This window comes from Piliocolobus tephrosceles, chromosome 1 (genome assembly GCF_002776525.5).
Source record: "Piliocolobus tephrosceles isolate RC106 chromosome 1, ASM277652v3, whole genome shotgun sequence".
Classification (NCBI taxonomy): Eukaryota; Metazoa; Chordata; class Mammalia; order Primates; family Cercopithecidae; genus Piliocolobus; species Piliocolobus tephrosceles.
The window spans coordinates 184,886,234-184,905,855 of record NC_045434.1 but is presented as its reverse complement, the minus strand read 5'-3'; the positions used below and the strand labels follow the sequence as shown (position 1 = coordinate 184,905,855).

General features: G+C 43.3%; 1 protein-coding gene and 1 pseudogene across 1 annotated transcript; one reads left to right on the top strand and one right to left on the bottom strand.

Annotated features, from left to right (window-relative positions):
- Positions 1–1,935: 1,935 nt before the first annotated feature.
- Positions 1,936–19,244, bottom strand: SNIP1 (Smad nuclear interacting protein 1). Its single transcript, XM_023196483.1, has 4 exons — positions 18,912–19,244; positions 17,550–17,652; positions 5,378–5,976; positions 1,936–3,415 (listed from the first exon to the last, which is right to left on the bottom strand). The coding sequence occupies exons 1-4, from the start codon at positions 19,133–19,135 to the stop codon at positions 3,151–3,153; spliced, it is 1,191 nt and encodes a 396-aa protein (XP_023052251.1). The 5' UTR covers positions 19,136–19,244; the 3' UTR covers positions 1,936–3,150.
- LOC111529582 lies at positions 9,673–10,399 on the top strand (annotated as a pseudogene).
- Positions 19,245–19,622: the final 378 nt, after the last annotated feature.

Here is a 19,622-nt window from a genome sequence, read left to right as displayed (position 1 = left end):
GAACGTGAACTTCTAAACAGAATGAATTTTAATTGAAGAAGAAAGCTTTAGGATTATATCCACTTTAAGAAGTCTGCTGCTGGTATCTGGCTTTAGAGGCAGGTAATGTCTTTTGACACCCTTTCTTCAAAGAAAGGGGTAAGGGAAAACGAGACCCAAAACAACAACAACAACAAAAAAACACCTTCTCAGGCCAGGCCTGGTGGCTCACACCTGTAATTCCAGCACTTTGGAAGGCCGAGAAGAGCGGATCACAAGATCAGGAGCTCGAGAGCAGCCTGGCCAATATGGTGAAACCCCATCTCTACTTAAACAAAAATAAAATAAAATAAAAATTATATATATATATATATATATAAATTAGCCGGGCTTGGTGACAGGTGCCTATAGTCTCAGCTACTTGGGAGGCTGAGGCAGGAGAATCGTTTGAAACTGGGAGGTGGAGGTTGCAGTGAGCCGAGATCATGCCACTGCACTCCAGTCTGGGCGGCAGAGTGAGACGTCATCTGAACAAAAAAAAAAACAAAACCAAGAAAACACCTTCTCAGATATGTGGCATAAAGAATTTCTCAATCCAGGACGTCATTCCTCCACTAAGACAAAAACTGACTAAACAATTAAGACTTCTTACTGAAAAAGGTAGGCAAAGTGGTCATCTATCACAGTGCCCACCAGGATGAAGTTTGTAGCAAAACTCAAGGCTACCACAAAGCAGTGCTACTGCGGCACAAACTGAACAAGGAGGGCCTACAGTAAGATACCAGATTAGTGCTTAAACCCTCAAGAGAAAATGGTCAGTCTGGATCAAGAGAAAAGTTCATCCAAACAAACCTACTTTTCAGATAAGCACATATATATGATCTATGGCACATACCAAAATGAAGAAAATAGCAGTTACAGTGGCCAATGTAGAACACATCCTTCAACTTACCTTTTTTTTTTTCTGAGCCAGAGTCTGGTTGTCACCCAGGCTGGAGTGCAGTGGCATGATCTTGGCTCAATGCAACCTCCGCCTCCTGGGTTCAAGCAATTCTCCTGCCTCGGCCTCCTGGGTAGCTGGGATTACAGGCATGTGCCACCATGCCCAGCTAATTTTTGTGTTTTTAGTAGAGATGGGGTTTCACCATGTTGGCCAGGCTGGTCTTGAACTCCGCCCACCTCAGCCTTCCAAAGTGTTGGGATTACAGGCATTAGCCACCATGCTGTACCTGGCCCAACTTACATTTCATCTAATGACCTTATTAAGTGTTCACTTTTCTTTTTTTTTTTTTTTTTTGAGACGGAATCTCGCTCTGTCACCCAGGCTGGAGTGCAGTGGCCGGATCTCAGCTCACTGCAAGCTTCGCCTCCCAAGTTTACACCATTCTCCTGCCTCAGCCTCCCGAGTAGCTAGGACTACAGGCACCCGCCACCTCGCCTGGCTAGTTTTTTGTATTTTTTAGTAGAGACGGGGTTTCACCATGTTAGCCAGGATGGTCTCGATCTGCTGACCTCATGATCCGCCCGTCTCGGCCTCCCAAAGTGCTGGGATTACAGGCTTGAGCCACCGCACCCAGCCAAGTGTTCACTTTTCAAAGGATCTTTTAACTTCTTCTGAATGAACATTAGTCAGCTGCCCCTCCCACTAGCCAACCTTTAGCCCTGAGCACACATGGGTACGAAAACAATCAAATTTATAGCATCCTAAGTCTCAACCCAAGAGGAACAATTAGTAGTAACACTGATTGAGCTGCTTTACCACCTTTCCCCACAACCCACCTCCGTGTCACCGTCTGCTACTCTACTGACTTGGAGGCCAACAATATAACCTTCCCCACAACACTCTAAAACAGCTACCTGTTTTTATCTCAAAAGTATTGACAGAAGGCTCCATTAGCAGCAAACAGACCTATGAACATAAGGTCCTCTAAGCTAGGAAAGCATTACTCTTTGAAATGGGGCTATATTTACAAATTTTATTTTTTTATCCCAAAAATACATATAAATGAACACCTGCTCTACAAATGCAGGGAGGCCTTTGCCTAACATTGTCATATGAAAATCAGTATCAGCTCTTTAACACACAATTTACATATATACATACATACACACTATATGTAAGCAGCGAATACTTCACTACTTACACATATTCCTCTGGTGGAAAACTAGGAAACTGGGAAATTCCCCTGCTTTCCAACCTTGGGAAGGTAAATACAGCCTCTCTGAACAATTTTTAAACGATGAAATGTGTAGAAATAATGTAAACAACACAACCTGCTTTAGACATATACACGTTATTAGAATAAAGTAAGAACCTGCCACATCAGTGACAGTTTATTTCTCAAAGAAAAAAAAAGGAGATAACATCTGAATAAAAATGCAAAACTGAAGTACAGTTAATATGATCAAAACTGTTTTGTACATGCTCCATGGAGAAATCAGGAATTCTTTCAGAAAGAACAGATCCACGGCCAATTTCAGTCACTTGTGACGCTGAATCAGCACCCACTAGTAGCAACCAGGATCCTTCTGTACAGTCACGGGCTTGAGCAGGTGCCATAAAGCATCTGTTTAAGTTAAACAGTCAATAACGTTTACTGACTGCAGTACATTCCCACCCCCAAAAGACTAAGTGCAAAATCAACTTCTAAGCTCAAGAGCTCAACCAGGTCAAAGCTTTGGTATATACTGGAGGTTGTTTTGGTGATAACCAAAGCCTAGTAAGATTCTCTGCTCAGGGGTTCGCCCCAAAAGAAAAACACCTGGTCCACAAAGCTTAATACCTATATAAATAAAGTTAACTGTACAAAGAGAACAAGCCATGATTTACCCTTAACCAAGGGTTTATAGTTTCCTAGGCAGCAGTTCTGAAAGCACCAACTAAAACCACAACGCTTCTACTAAAACACGGTGTGTTGTAATTGGTGAGACTGTTCTGAAAACAAACGCCTGCAGGCATGTGGCCAAGGTGCCACAGAAAAAGTTTAACAAACATTAGTCAGTGTATTCAAATGGTAACACAATCTGGTCAGCAACAGGGGAAAGACTTAAGGCAGTAAGAGGCATTACAGAGAGCATGATAGTGTCAGACCCACCACCATAGTGCTCTCTGATTCAATCAAAGCCTTCCAACAAGGAAAACGTGTCTCAATAGTTTGGGTTCTTAGTTTGTTAGCTGTCAGACACTTCTTCTTCCTCCTCCTCATCCTCATCGTCTTTCCTGTCTATTTCCGAAGTGTCCGACGACTCATGGAGCAAGACATATTCTCTGCTACTGAATCCAAATTTGAGTACATCCTTTTCTTTTAGTTCATAGTATCTCTGTGGCTCAATACGTTTGTTGTTTAAGAAGGTTCCATTGCCTGAGCCAAGGTCAATGATGTAGGGCTTCACTCTTCGGCCAACCGTGCCATCAGCACGGGTATATTCCACAAGCCTAGCAGAGAAGAAGGAGAAACCTATGAGCAAATTTCTGCCTCAGATCATCCAGCCTCTCTAAAGCTATTTGCTAAGAGCCTAGATGATGTAAATAACCTGACTTGAGCACAATTCAAGTTAAAATTCTAGGGAATCAAAGAAATCAAGGGGAAAGCATGGCCCTGGGAAGGGAAATTGGAAGTTTAAATATATTTAGTAGAAAAGGTGAGAATGGGTTGCTGGAGGGTGGGGAGAATCCATGGAAGATCAAAAGGTGGAAATGCAGAATCCAATGTCTCTTGCTGTGGTTAGGAAAATACATTTTTTTTTTTTTTGAGACGGAGTCTCGCTCTGTCGCCCAGGCTGGAGTGCAGTGGCCGGATCTCGGCTCACTGCAAGCTCCGCCTCCCGGGTTTATGCCATTCTCCTGCCTCATCCTCCCGGAAAATTTTTTTCTGTTGTTTATAATCAATGTTTCTTTAACCTATATTTCAATATATTTCAGTTCCTGTCCAAATGGGAAAAAAGAGTGGACTTGGACTTCAGAGTCAAGGGAGCTATATTTGAGCCAGAGTTATACTATGGCAGGAGTCCCCAGCTCCTGGACCATGGACTGGTACCAGTCCGTGGCCTGTTAGGAACCAGGCCGCACAGCAAGAGGTAAGCAGTGGGCAGACGGGCAAGCAAGCCTAACTTCATCTGTATTTTCAGCTGCTCCCCACCACTCGTCTTATTATTATTGCCTGAACTCCGCCTCCTGTCAGATCAGCGGTGCCATTAGTCTCATAGGAGCGTGAACCCTATTGTGAACTGTGCACAGGTGGGATCTAGGTTGCGTGCTCCTTAGGAGAATCTAATGCCTGATCTGTCACTGTCTCCCATCATCCCCAGATGAGACCATCGAGTTGCAGGAAAACAAGCTCAGGGCTTCCACCGATTCTAGATTATGGTGAGTTGTATAATTATTACATTATATATTGCAATGAAATAATATTAGAAAATAAAGTGCACAATAAATGTAATACACTTGAATCCTGAAACCATCCCCCTGGTTCCATGGAAAAACTGTCTTCCATGAAACCGGTCCTTGGTACCAAAAAGGTTGGCGACCACTGTACTATAGTGATCATTTGTTAGGCAAGTCACTTGGTTTTGCTGGGCTTCAGTTTTCTCATCTGTCAAATGGGGATATAAATACTTGTCCATTCAAAGTCAGGAGACCATGTTAAAACAAAACAAAACAACAACAAAAAACAGGCCAGGTGCAGTGGCTCACACCTGTAATCTCAGCAATTTGGAAAGCCAAGGCGGGTGGATCACGAGGTCAGGAGTTCGAGACCAGATTGACCAATACAATGAAACCCTGTCTCTACTAAAAATACAAAAATTCGCTGGGTGTGGCAGCGTGCGCCTGTATTCCCAGCTGTTCGGGAAGCTGAGGCAGGCAAATTGCTTGAACACGGGAGGCAGAGGTTGCAGTGAGCTGAGATCGTGCCACTGCACTCCAGCCTGGGCACAGAAGGAGACTCCGTCTCACAAAATCAAAAAACCAAAAACCGGTCCTATCCTTCTCACAGGATTGTTGTAAGAATCATCACAGATGTCCCATGCAAGCTATCAAGAACCAGTTTCAAAATTAGTTGAGCACAGAGGCACACGCCTGTGGTCACAGTTACTCAGGAGGCCAAGGTGGGAGACAATCATTTGAGCCCAGGAGGTTGCTGGAGTAAGCTGTGTTTGCTCCACTGCACTCTAGACTGGGTGACAGAGTGAGACCTTGTCACAAAAAAATAAAAAATAGATTAAAAGTACAGTGTTCTTATAAATATGTAAGCAATTAGTTAAAGGGAAGTTAGATTAATAATACTCTTTAGATATGAGGGGTATGGGATTCTTCTGCATAAATATGAACAAAAATCTTAGTAATCCTAACTGAGCAATTGTTTCTGCTCACATTAGTTTCTTCCTCCATGTTACTTACCGATATTGAAAGACCGCATGCTGCTTTGAACAAGATGGGTGATCGATAGGAATGTCTGCAATGCGGCGGTGTCGACCCAGTAGATACGCACTCTGTCGATGTATGTACATGACTGGAAGCACCTCATCATTTTTAAATGGGTAGAGACGCCACCGTTTTTTCGGGATACGTGCTTCTGGGGGCTCGCTATATTTAATGACTACACCCCGGAAAGTGTTGGTGTCCTCAAGAAGTGCCCCAGAAAGTTCAAAGCTTGGTTTTTCTTTAGCAGGCACCTCTTTTTCTTTGTTGTTGCCACCAGGCCGAGGAACCAACTCCTGAGACTCACTACCACCACCACCAATGTCATTCCTCTGGCGATGCTCCCGTCGCCTGGCATTGTAAAACTCCCGCTCTTCTTCCTGAGCCTGCAGGTTCTGAGTGTCTCGATCCCGTCCCTGACCCTGCCCACTCCCAGGTCTCTCGTTAGACATTCTCCTTTGGTGGGAATGGCCCCGGTGTCTGTCCCGGTCACTTTTCCTAGCTCTCCTGTGTTCCTGTTCTGATGGTTCCCTGTGCTGCCGATCCTCCCGTCCTCTCCGGGGATGATCCTCATGCTCCTGAAATTCAAACAGATTCTGTAATTTTAACACAGTGCACAATCTAAAGGCAGCCCAAATCTTGTTCTTTTTGAAGGAGGTACATTCAAAAAGTCTTTTGTAATTTGGACTCTGGCATTTAGAACAACATTTCCCACAGAAATAAGATTATATCTGGTGGTTATGTTCCCTTGCAAGGCCACAAAGATGGTATCCCATGCTGCTATTCAACTATAGCCCTAATAGCACAAGCCCAGGTCCAGAGCCCTAAAAACAAGAGACTATTTAGTCTAGAAAGGAGAAAGAAAAATAATTCCCTCCTTTTCAGAACAAAGGTAACTATGGGCAAACTTACAGGGAAGAATATACAGAAAATAGAACTAAGAGTTAAGTAGTCAGGTACAAGATATGTAAAGAAAGAAACTAGCTTTCTCTCATGCCAACAATGAAAATATAACAGTTTTTAAATCCTACTTCCACAGTTAAAAAAAAATTCAATACCTAGGAATAAACTTAAGAAACACGAAAGACATATAAGAAGAAATCTGTAAAAATTCATTAAAATAGAGGCTTTTTAAAGATCTGAAGAAATGGAGAAACATACCATGATTTCTTGAAAAAGACAGCATTGAAAATCAGCCTAGGCCAGGCACGGTGGCTCATGTCTATAATCCCAGCACTTCGGGGGGCCAAGACGGGCAGATTACCTGAGGTCAGGAGTTCCAGACCAGCCTGACCAACATGGTGAAACTCCGTCTCTTCTAAAAATACAAAATTAGCCGGGTGTGGTGGCACATGCCTGTAATCCCAGCTACTCAGGAGGCTGAGGCAGGAGAATCGCTTGAACCTGGGAAGCAGAGGTTGCCGTAAGCCGAGATCGCGCCATTGCACTTCAGCCTGGGCAACAAGAGTAAAACTCCTTCTCAAATAAAAGAAAGAAAAGAAGAAGAAAAAAAAAGAAAATCAGCCTGGTAGAAAATGTCTGCAACACAAACCATACAGTAGTCCTAGGGGGATACATTCTAAGTATGGTGGATGGCTGAAACCACCCATAGTACTGAACCTGACTGCCATCAAATGTAACACATTTCTGTTCACATCTTCCACCCATAAATTTAATGCCTTTTCCATCTTAACTAAGCACTTATGAACTGTGGCTGTAACTTTTACAGTATGAGATACAACAGCAAAACTAGCATGAATTTCTTTTTCCTTCCCCACAATTTCACAATAGAAGATTCATTCTTACTACCGATCTTAGCAACTTCAATATAGGATTTGAAAAGTTTTTTTAAGTTGAGAACTTTCATCTTTTCGTTTAGGAAGCACTTTACAGCTTCTCTTTAGCCTTCCTAATTGCCAAAATCACTACTATTGCACTTTGGGGCCACTACTTATTTATTTATTTATTTATTTATTTTGAGACGGAGTCTCGCTCTGTCACCCGGGCTGGACTGCAGTGGCCGGATCTCAGCTCACTGCAAGCTCCGCCTCCCGGGTTCCCGCCATTCTCCTGCCTCAGCCTCCCGAGTAGCTGGGACTACAGGCGCCGCCACCTCGCCCGGCTAGTTTTTTGTATTTGGGGCCACTACTAAATAAAATAAAGGTTACTTCAATCCAAGCACTGCAAACTGCAACAGTTACCTGATAACCAGGATGACAACTAAGTGACGGACAGGCAGGTAGCGCATACAGCACAGATACACCAGACAAAGGAAGGATTCATGTTCCTGGTAGGACAGCACAAGTTTACACCAAATGACTCAGGATAGTGACCAATTTAAACTTTATGAGTTGTTTTTTCCTGGAGTTTTCCATTTAATATTTTCAGATATAGAAAGTGAAACCACAGATAAGGGGAGACTACTGCATATTAATATATCAATAAGAAACAATTCAATAGAGAAACTGACAAATGGCCAGGTGCTAGCGGCTCACACTTGTAATCCCAGCACTTTGGGAGGCCAAGGCAATGGATCGCTTGAGCCCAGGAGTTTGAGACCAGCCTGGGCAACATGGTGAAACCTCATCTCTACTAAAAATACAAAAATCAGCTGGGCACAGCGGTGCATGCCTGTAGTTCCAGATCCTCAGAAGGCTAAGGTGGGAGGATTGCTTAAGCCTGGGAGGCAGAGGTTGCAGTGAGCTGAGATTCTACCACTGTACTCCAGCCTGGATGACAGAGCAAGACTCTGTCTCAAAAATAAAAAAGGAAAGAAAAATGAACAATTTTCAGAAGAAATAAATGTCCAAGGGCTGAGCACAGTGGGTGACGCCTGTAATCCCAGCACTTTGGGAAGCCACGGCAGGAGAATTGCTTAAGCTCAGGAGTTTGAGACCAGCCTGGGCAACACGGCAAAACCCCATTTCTACAAAAAATACAAAAATTAGCCAGGCATGACAGCATGCACCTGTAATCTAAAATTACAGCTATTCTAGAATTTGAGGTGGGAGGATCACTTGAGCCCAGGAGGTTGAGGCTGAAGTGAGCTATGATCATAGCACTGCAGTCCAGCCTGGGCTACAGAGACCCTGTTTCAAAAAAAAAAAAAAAAATACACGTCCAATAAATGCATGAAGATATGCATAACCTAATAACCAAAGCATCAAATTCTAAAAGAAATATGAATTTTCTCTCCTTGAATTAGTAAAATTAAAAAGATCAATAATATCTAGAGTCAAAAAAGAAGGTACAGGAAAATGGGTATTTTCAGTCACTGCTGGTACAGGTATAAACTAGCATAGCCTATTTAGGTCAATTTGACAGTATTTAATCAAAATCTCATCAACCACTAATGTCACTTATAGAAATCAATCCTACAGAAATACTAGCAGAAATGTACAAACACATACATATGAATGTGTTTACTGTAATTTCATAATAAAAAAACTGGAAACAACTTAATGTCCTGCAATGGTAGAATGGTTAAATTACTATCTATTCATACAAAGGAATACTTCACAGCCATGAAAAAGAATGAGATAATGACATAGAAAGATATCTAATATACTGTTAAATGGAAGGGGAAAAAAGAGAAGGGGCAAGTTTCACAATAAGACCAGATATTTCTATATATAGACTTGGCAGATGAAATACTTGGAGAAATGTTCCCACTATAATTTAACTAGATATTTATTAAATTTTTAATGCATTATTGGGCTGTCAATAAGCAAGGCAAAATCTCCAATGAGAAAAAAATCTCCAAAGGGGGGTAAGAAAAAAAAAAGATTTGAGTTCTAAGCATGGGCTCAAATACTAAAGAATACTAGACACACACAAGGAAATGGAAACAAGCCACTGAGAATGACAGGCAGCAGAAACAAGTCTTATAGGGTGGGCATAGTGGCTCACGCCTGTAATCCCAGCACTTCGGGAGAGCAAGGGGGGGCGGATCACTTGAGGTCGGTCAGTTCAAGACCAGCCTGGCCAACATTGTGAAACTCCATCTCTACTAAAAATGCAAAAATTAGCCAGGTATGGTAGTGCATGCCTGTAATCCCAGCTACTTGGGAGGCTGAGGCAGGAGAATCGCTTGAACTCGGAGGGCAGAGGTTGCAGTGAGCCGAGACTGTGCCATGGACTCCAGCCTGGATGACAGAGTGAGACTCCATCTCAAAAAAAAAAAAAAAGAAACAAGTCTTATAGATGTAGCTCCCCAAGGACTTCATTCATGTACAAAATTTTATTATTATTATTTTTTATTTTAAAAAGAAAAAATGAGACATTCTTTGCGGAGAGTCGCCGGGGTTTCCTGGTTCAACAGTGCTTGGACGGAACCAGGCTCTTGTCCCCCACCCCGGCTGGCCGCCCATAGCTAGCCCTCTGTCACCTCCTCACTGGGCCCTCTGACGGTCCCAAGGCCCCTGTCGCCAGTCCAGCGCCATGCAGTCACTGCCGCGCAGCCACTGCCACCACGACCGCGTCCCCCTCACAGGTGAGCCAGAACTACCACCACCAACCGCCAGATCAACCTGGAGTTCTATGCCTCCTACATCTATCTGTCATGTCTTACTACTTTGACCACGATGATGTGGCTTTGAAGAATTTTGCCAAGTACTTTCTTCACCGGTCTCATGAGGAGATGGAACATGCCGAGAAATTGATGAAGCTGCAGAGCCAAAGAGATGGCCAAATCTTCCTTCGGGATATCAAGAAACCAGACCATGATGACTGGGAGAGCGGGCTGAATGCAATGGGGTGTGCATTACATTTGGAAACACATGGGAATCAGTCACTACTGGAACTGTACAAACTGGCCACCAACAAAATGACCCCCATTTGTGTGACTTCACTGAGACACATTACCTGAATGAGCAGGTAAAATCCATCAAAGAATTGGGTGACCACGTGACCAACTTGCGCAAGATGGGGGCACCCAAATCTGGGTTGGCAGAATATCTCTTTGACAAGTACACCCTGGGAGACAGTGATAATGAAAGCTAAGCCTTAGGCTAATTTCCCCATAGCCATGGGGTGACTTCCTGGTCACCAAGGCAGTGCATGCATGTTGGGGTCTCCTTTGCCTTTTCTATAAGTTGTACCAAAACACCCACTTATTTGATTTGTACCATTCCTTCAAATAAAGAAATGTGGTATCTCCCACCAAAAAAATAAAAAAACTTCTTGCTATGGACTAGGTAACGTACAAAAATGTTTGCAGATAATTAAGGTTAAAAATTTTAAAAGAGAGAGCAGTAAGAGACTTTCAAAATGATTAGGCAGAAAATGAGAATGATACAAAAATTAGCATGGCCCCTAATTAAAAAAAATACATAATAATAATAAAAAGGATTAGGCAGGCAGGACACAGTGCCTCACACCTATAATTCCAGCACTTTGGAAGGCCGAGGCGGGTGGATCACTTGAGTCCAGGAGTTCAAGACCAGCCTGGGCAACATAGTGAGACCCCCCCCGCCCGCCATCTCTAAAAATAATAAAAATAAAATTAAAAAGTAAAAATTTTTCTTGGTGATTTCACAACCATTAGGATGGCTACCATAAAAAAACTGAAAATAACAAGTATTGGCAAAGATGTGGAAAAATTGAAACCCTTGTACACTGCTGGTGGGAATGTAAAATGGTACAGTTAGTGTGGAAAACGGTACAGTGGTTCCACAAAAAATTAAAAAACAGAATTGCCATATGATCCAGCAATCCTACTTCTGTTTATATATCCCAAATGAAAGCAGGGTCTCAAATAGATACTTGAGCACCCATGTTCATTGCAGCATTATTCACAATACCCTAAAAGTGGAAGCACTGGGACTAAGACCTCCTCCCCTGCTCCCTGCCATACACAAGGCTCAAGTGAGGGCCTGCTTGCTCAGAGTGGGACTCAGTTTTTCTAGACTTCCTAGCCTAGCAAAGACATGCATCAAGAGAGAGCCTCAGACAACCACCCTTCCTACTCCAAAACATTTACAAGCTTGGCACTGCTATCTGTCTTGAGTTCACCAGGTCTAATCTTATCATGTCCTTTATCCCTGATTAAGAGTCACTGTAAGAAGTCAAAATGGCCGGGTGTGGTGGCTTATGTCTGTAATTCTAGCACTTTGGGAGGCTGAGGTGGGTGGATCGCTTGAGGTCAGGGGTTCAAGACCAGCCTGGCCAACATGGTGAAATCCCGTCTCTACTAAAAATACAAAAATGAGCTGGATGTGGTGGCACGTGCCTGTAGTCCCAGCTACTTGGGAGGCTGGAGCAGAAGAATCACTTGAACCCCAGAGGAGGAGAGGGTAGGGAAGGAGAAGAGAGGAGAGGAGAGGGGAGGGGAGGGGAGGGGAAGAAAAGAAAAGAAAAGAAGTTGTTTTTAAAAATTCAGTTTCCAATTCCTCTCCTCTGTCTTCCCTTGAACCCCTCCAATCAGGTCTCACCCTTATTATTCCAGTAAAATGGCTCGTCAAGATCACCAATGACCTCCACATTGCTAAATCCAGTGGCCAATTCTCAGTCTTCATTTCACTTAACTATCAGCAGCATCTAACAGAGTTAATCACTGTATTCTCAACACATTTCCTTCTAATGGCTTCAAGTTACCAGATTCTCTTGCTTCTCTTTCTTTCCAGTCTCCTTTGCTAATGTCACTGCAATTTCTTCACACTGGATCACCCCTGGATTCAGTCCTTTGTTGGTTGTTCTTCTATCTACAGTCATTTCCTTATTAATTTCATCTAATCCTAATACTTTACATACATCTATATGCAGATGCCTCTCAAATGTTTATCTCCCCCCTCATTTAGAAAGAGGGTCACTGCAGATGTAATAAATTAAGGTCATACTGGAGTAATGTAGGTCATTAATCCCATGTGACTGGTGACCTTGGAAGAAAAGAGACAGAGAGATTCATGGGAGAAGGCCATGTGATAATGGATAGAGTCTACATCATAGTGATTACCTCTGGCCAGTGAGGTGGAGGTTTTTTGGTTGAGGAGGTGGTGCAATTTTGGGGATGAGAGAAGTAAACCATACTCTCATTTCAAATTTTACATACCTCTGTATTATTACAATAAGCATGTAATGAATACATTTGTTTCGAAAATGGTGATTCAGTTGGACACAGTGGTTCACATCTGTAATCCCAGCACTTTGGGAGGCTGAGGCGGGCGGATCACTTGAGGTCAGGAGTTTGAGACCAGCCTGACGAACATGGTGAAACCCTGTCTCTACTAAAAACACAAAAATTAGCCAGGCATGGTAGCACGTGCCTGTAATCCTAACTACTGGAGAGGTTGAGGCACGAGAATCACTCAAACCCAGGAGGCAGAGGTTGCAGTGAGCCGAGAGCACACTACTGTACTCCAGCCTGGGCAACAGAGTGACACTTCACCAAAAAAAAAAAAAAAAAAAAAAAAAAACCAACCCACAAAAATGGTGGTTCAGAGGTCGAGAAAAGAATAAAGTAATCATTCAGTATCCTCAGGAGATTGGTTCCAGGATCCCCAGTGGATAAAAAAGATATCAAAAAACAAAACAAAACTGAAAAAGATATCTCAGGATGCTGAAGTTCCTTATATAAAAATCAGTGAATCCTGTGTGTGTGTGTGTGTGTGTGTGTGTGTGTATTTTTTTTCTGAGATGCAGTCTTGCTCTGTTGCCCAGGCTGGAGTGCAGTGGTGCCATCTCGGCTCACTGCAAGCTCCGCCTGCTGGGTTCATGCCATTATGCTGCCTCAGCCTTCTGAGTAGCTGGGACCACAAGCGCCCGCCATCACACCCGGCTAATTTTTTGTATTTTCAGTAGAGACGGGGTTTCACCGTGTTAGCCAGGATGGTCTCGATCTCCTGACCTTGTGATCTGCCCGCCTTGGCCTCCCAAAGTGCTGGGATTACAGGCGAGAGCCACCGCGCCCGGCCATCCTCCTGTATACTTTTAATCATTGCTAGGTTATTTATAATACCTAATACAATGTAAATGCTATATAAATAGTTGCTATACTGTTTTTTATTTGTCTTTCAAAATTTGTTTTTAAAACAGAGTCTTGCTCTGTCACCCAGGCTGGAGTGCAGTGGTGCAATCTTGGCTCACTGTCATCTCCGCCTCCCAGGTTCAAGTGATTCTCCTGCCTCAGCCTCCCAAGTAGCTGGGACTACAGGCACCCACCACCACACCTGGCTAATTTTTGTATTTTTAGTAGAGATGAGGTTTCACCATGTTGGCCAGGCTGGTCTCCTGACCTCAGGTGATCCACCTGCCTCGGCCTCCCAAAGTGCTGGGATTACAGGTGTGAGCCACTGTGACTGGCCCAGACTCTAATCCCAGTTACTTGGGAGGCCAAGGCAGGAGAATCCTCGAATCCAGGAGGCAGATGCTGCAGTGAGCAGAGATTGCGCCACTCTAGCCTGGGCAACAGAACAAGACTCCATCTCAAAAAAAAAAAAAGATGACTGAATTATCATCCCTCAAAATTGAGAGTAAGGCAAGAGTGTCTGCTCTCATTACTCTTTTATTTTATCTCTCTTTGGCTGCCCCCCTCCCTGTGTGATTTGCTCCTCCTTGCTTCCTGCCATGGTTGTGAGGCCTCACCAGCCATGTGGAACTCTAAGTCCATTAAACCTTTCTTTTGTAAATTGCCCAGTCTCGGGTATGTCTTTATTAACAGCATGAAAACGGACTACTGCAAACAACAAAAGGAAATAAAATGCATACAGATTGTAAAGGAAGAAATAAGACTGTCCCTATTTGTAGATATGATTGTCTATGTAGAAAATCCCAAGTAATCTAAAACAACAACAAAAAAAAAACTAGAATAAATTAGTTCAGCAAGGATATAGGATTAAGATAAACACACAAAAATGAATTATATTTCTATATAGTAGCAATGAACATGTGGACACCCATTTAAAATACCCTTTATAATCATTCCACAAAGAAATATGTATAGGATTTATATGCTGAAAACTATGACTGATAAAAGATATCAAAGATGATCTATATAAAAGGGGAGACACACAATGTTCATGGATTAGAAGATTTAACATAGTAAAAAGTCAATTATTGCCCCCAAACACCAGTTTAACACAAATCCTATCAAAATTCTAGCAAGATTTTTCTTTTGGATCTCTCTCTGTCGCCCAGGCTGGAGTGTGGTGGTATGATCACTGTTCACTGCAGCCTCAACCTCCTAGGCTCAAGTAATCCTCCCACCTCAGCCTCCTGAGTAGCTGGGACTACAGGCATGCCACCACACCCAGCTAATTTTTATATTTTTTGTAAAGATGGGTTTCACCATGTTGCCTAGGCTGGTCTGGAGCTCCTGAGCTCAAGTCATCTGCCTTCCTCAGCCTCCCAAAGTATTGAGATTACAGGCATGAGCCACTGTGACCTGCTCAGACTTTTTAAAAATAGAGATAAGATTGTTCTAAAACTTTTATGGATAACAAAAGAAGTTGAATAGCTAAGCAATTTTTACAAAGAAGAATAAAACGGGGGAAATCAGTCCATACAAATTTCAAGACTTACTATATTTCAAGATTGTGTGGTATTGGAAGAATGACAGACGCTGACAAATGGAAGAGAACAGACATCCCAGAAATAGACCTACACAAATATGCCCAACTGATTTTTGACAAAAGAGCAAAAGTAATTCAGTGGAGGAAAGACAGTCTTTTCAACAAATGGTGTTGATGTTTGTGGACATTCATAGGCAAAACAAAAACAAAACCCTAAAAAGAAACTGAAAACAGATCGTGGACTTTTAAGAAAAAAAATTTAGAAGAAAATTTCGGAGATCTAGAGCTAGGCAAAAAGTTCTTAGCCATGACATCAAAAGCACAATCCATAAAAGGAAAAACAGATAAGCTGGACTTCTTTGAAATTAAAAAAAACTTTTGTTCTGAGATAAACCCTGTTAAGACAGTGAAGACAAGCTACAGACTGGGAAAAAAATACTTGTAAACCACATACCCCAAAAAGGACTAGTATCTACAATATAAAAAGAATTCTTAAAAACTAAACAGTAAAAAAGCAAATAATACTATTAGAAAACAGGCAAAAGACAGCTGGGCGCAGTGGCTCATACTGGGATTACAGCAAAGTGCTGTAATCCAGCACTTTGGGAGGCTGAGGTGAGTGGATTACCTGAGGTCAGGAGTTCAAGACCAGCCTGGTCAACATGACAAAACCCCATCTCTACTAAAAATACAAAAATTAGCCAGGCATGGTGGCAGGAGCCTGTAATCCCAGCTACCTGGGAGGCTGAGGCAGGAGAATCCCTTGAACCTGGGAGGCTGAGGCTGAAATGAGCTGAGATCACGCCACTGCACTCCAGCCTAGGCAACAAGAGTGAAACTCCATCTCAAAAAAACAAAAAAGAAAAAAAGGAAAACAGGCAAAAGACATAAGACATTGCACCTGAGAAGATACATACAGATGGCAAATAAGCACATGAAAAGACGTCCAAGGCTGGGTGTGGTGGCTCATGCTTGTAATCCTAGCACTTCAGGAGGCTGAGGCGGGCAGATCACGAGGTCAGAAGTTCGAGACCAGCCTGGCCAACATAGTGAAACCCCATCTGTACTAAAAACACAAAAAATTAGCTGGACGTGGTGGTGGGCACCTGTAATCCCAGCTACTCGGGAGGCTGAGGCAGGAGAATCACTTGAACCCGGGAAGGGGAGATTTCAGTGAGCCAAGATCACACCATTGTACTCCAGTCCAGGTCTCACACACACACACACACACACACACACACACAGCCAGCCTTGGTGACAGAGTGAGACTCCGTCTCAAAAAAAAAAAGGAAAACGCAAATTAAAATCACAATGAAATACTACTACACACCTATCAGAATGGCTAAAATAAAGTGATAACTTGAAATACTGATAAACATACAGGGAAACTGGATCATTCATACATTGCTGGTGGGAATATAAAATGGTACAGCCACTGTTACGGACTAAACTGTACTCTCCAAAATCGGCATGTTAAAGTACCAAACCCAAGTACCTCAGAATGTATTAGTAAACGTTTTTGGAGATAAGGTCTTTAAAGAGCTGATTAAGTTAAAAAATGAGAGTAGAGCCCTAATCCAATATGGCTGAGAAAAGACACCAGGACAGAAAAAAGATCATTTAAGGATACAGCAAAGAGGTAGCCATCTGCAAGCCAAGGAAAGAGGATTTTTTTCAGGAGAATCCAAACCTGCTAACACCCTAATTTTTGACTTTTAGCCCCAGAACTACAGGAAAATGAATTTCTGTTGTTTAAGCCACCTACTCTATGGTATTTCATTATGGTGGCCCTAGGAAACTAATATAGCCACTCTGGAAAACAGCCTGGCAATTTCTTAAAAGAATTAAACCTGCAACTACCGTACAATCCAGCAATTGCACTCCTGAGCATCTATCCCAGAGAAATGAACTCTTATGTTCACATAAAAACCTGTACACAAATGTGTATATAGCAGCTTTATGTGTAATAGCCAAAAAATGGAAACAACCCAGATGTTCTCTAATGAGTAAGTGGCTAAATCCATGCCATATGGATACCACTCAGCAACGAAATGGAACAAACTACTGAGAGATGCAACCTGAATAAATCTCCAAAAGATTCTGCTGAGTGAGAAAAGACAATCCTAAAGGTTACACACTGTATGATTCCATTTACACAACATTCTTGAAATGACAGAATTATAGAAATGAAGAACAGATTAGAAGTTGACAGAAGTTAAGGAAGGATAAAAGTGGGAAGTGGGAAATAAGTGTGTGTGGCTACAAAAGGACAACACGAGGTATTCCTTGTGGTGAAGGAAATGTTATCTTGACTGTATCGATGTCAATATTCTGATGATGATATTGTACCACAGTTCTGTTATGAATAGATGCTACCACTGGGAGAAACCAGGAAGAGTAGATCTCCCTGAATTATTACTGACAACCGTATGTGAACCAATAATAATCTCAAAATAAAAAGTTTAATTTAAGCAAACAAGCAGAAAAAAGAAATACACCTAGTTTTCAGAAAAGCCCATTGGAGGTACAGGTAGACATGTAGGCGAGTGTGCGTGCACACATGCGCACACACACAGCCCTCTTTAGCTGTGATAGGAAAAGGCTCTCAATTTGGACCCAACATCAAAACACCCCAATCCACTTACCTGCTTCACTTTGACTGTTGAGTAGTGAGGACTTCGGTTTCTCTTACTCCGAGGAGACTTGCTTCTTCTCCCTGAGGACTTGTTTTTCTTTTTGGGTGGGGACCTATACAGAGCATGGTACACAGGGTTTTATTGCAGTTTCCCTTCCCCCATAAAAATTAGCTTCCAGTATCAGGCTTACCTACTAACACAAACACCGCTTTTGTGAAGGTATCTGCCAGTCACATTAAAGGAGTCACGAGGTTCACTTTCCTAGCTCTAACATCTCCCTTGCATTCCATACTCACATAGACAACTGTCTACTGAACCTTCTCACTTAGGTAACAAAACTCTTAATTTCCAACCCTTCAAAAACCTTTCCTCTCCTACTCCTTGCCATCTTGCTAATTGGCATCACCATCCGGAAGTCACCCTTGATTCTTTATCCCTCACTACCAACACCCCTACCATCAGGAACAATCCCTCCATCCTGTGGTTCTACTTCCTCCCTATGCCATCTCATTCCTACCACCCACCTTCTTGACCACTATACTCCACCGACACTGGCTTCTTCCCATTTCAATCATAATTCATTCTACTTCAAGTTCTTTGCAGATGTTGTTTCCTCTGCCTGGATCTTTAAGAGGTTGAATCATTCCTATCACTCAGGTCTGGGCTCAAATGACACCTCTTTAGAGAGGCCTCCTGCCTCTTCTCTCCAATCTCTCACTATCACATTACTGTTATAACCTATCAATAATACTTGTTATTGAAACTATTTTTTTTTTTTTTAATCATCTGTCTCAGGGTTAGAGCATGGCCAATTTGGCACTGGTGAAGATCATCTAACTCAATCACCCTTGCAGCCCCAATACCTAGAGCAGTCTTTCACACTTAAAATAGGCACTCAGTAAAACTATGGTGAATGAATGCATAAATAAATGAGTCTAACAAGAAGTAACTTTTTTTTTTTTCCCCCAGTTTCTGTTAGGTAGCTCGCCTAGACCTCGATGTGAAAATCTTTCTGGCAGGTAACTGGAAAGACAAGGCCCACACTCCATTTGTGGGCGGGATGGGGAAAACCTCATTCCAATTTAACAGATTATCAGTGCTATCTGTTGGGCTACACTCTTCGAAGTGCTGGGGACACAAGAATGAAGGAGTGGGATCCTGCTGGTTTGTCATTAGGCGTTGAACACCGAGCTATAAGGCAAGTGACAGAGCAAGCATAACACAAGCACGACTGGATCACTCTCAACAGTCCCTCAGGATTAAGTCCGGGCTGCTGTGCCCAGCATTCAAACCCTGTTTCGGATGCTAGCCCTGCCCGCCTTTCTGAATGAGCCCAACCCAACGTCCATCCTGGGCTGCTCCCCCACTTACCGGCTAACTCCTCGGGCTCGGTTCCCGCGGTGGCCCGGGCGGCCCGGCTCGCTGGCCGGCGGAGACGGGCTACCGCCAGAGTGGTCTGGACGGCGGTGGGCGGGAGGTGCGACTTCTGGGCTGAGACGCTCCTGCTTCACCACCACCCCCGCCGGCAGCACCATGTCCCCGTCCCGGTGTCTTCGCCGGCTCCCTCGCTCCCGTTCGCTCTTCACCGCCTTCATTCTGTGATTTCGGCTGAGCGAAAGAAAACAGATCCGTTGAGCTCCTCTAGCTGAAGGAAATGACGAGTTTGACTCCTGGACTTCCGCTTCCGGGGTGCCCAACTTCCCAGAAATCCTTGCGGCAGAGAGTAAACACGTGACTACTCCCTAGTGGGCGTGGCCACAGTGACCGGCTTAGGTGGCGGGAGTTTCAAGTTTCAAAAACAAACTTCTGGCTGGGCGTGGTGACTCTCGCCTGTAGTCCCAGAACTTTGGAAGGCCGAGGCTGGCGGATCACCTGAGGTCAAGAGTTCGAGAACAGCCTGGCCAACATGGCAAAACCTCGTCTGTACTAAAAATACAAAAATTAGCCGGGTGTGGTGGCGCGCGCCTGTAATCCCAGCTACTCGGGAGAATGAGGCAAGATAATCGCTTGAACCCAGAAGGCGCAGGTTGCAGTGAGCGGGGATCGCACCACTGCACTACAGCCTGGGCGACAGAGCGAGAT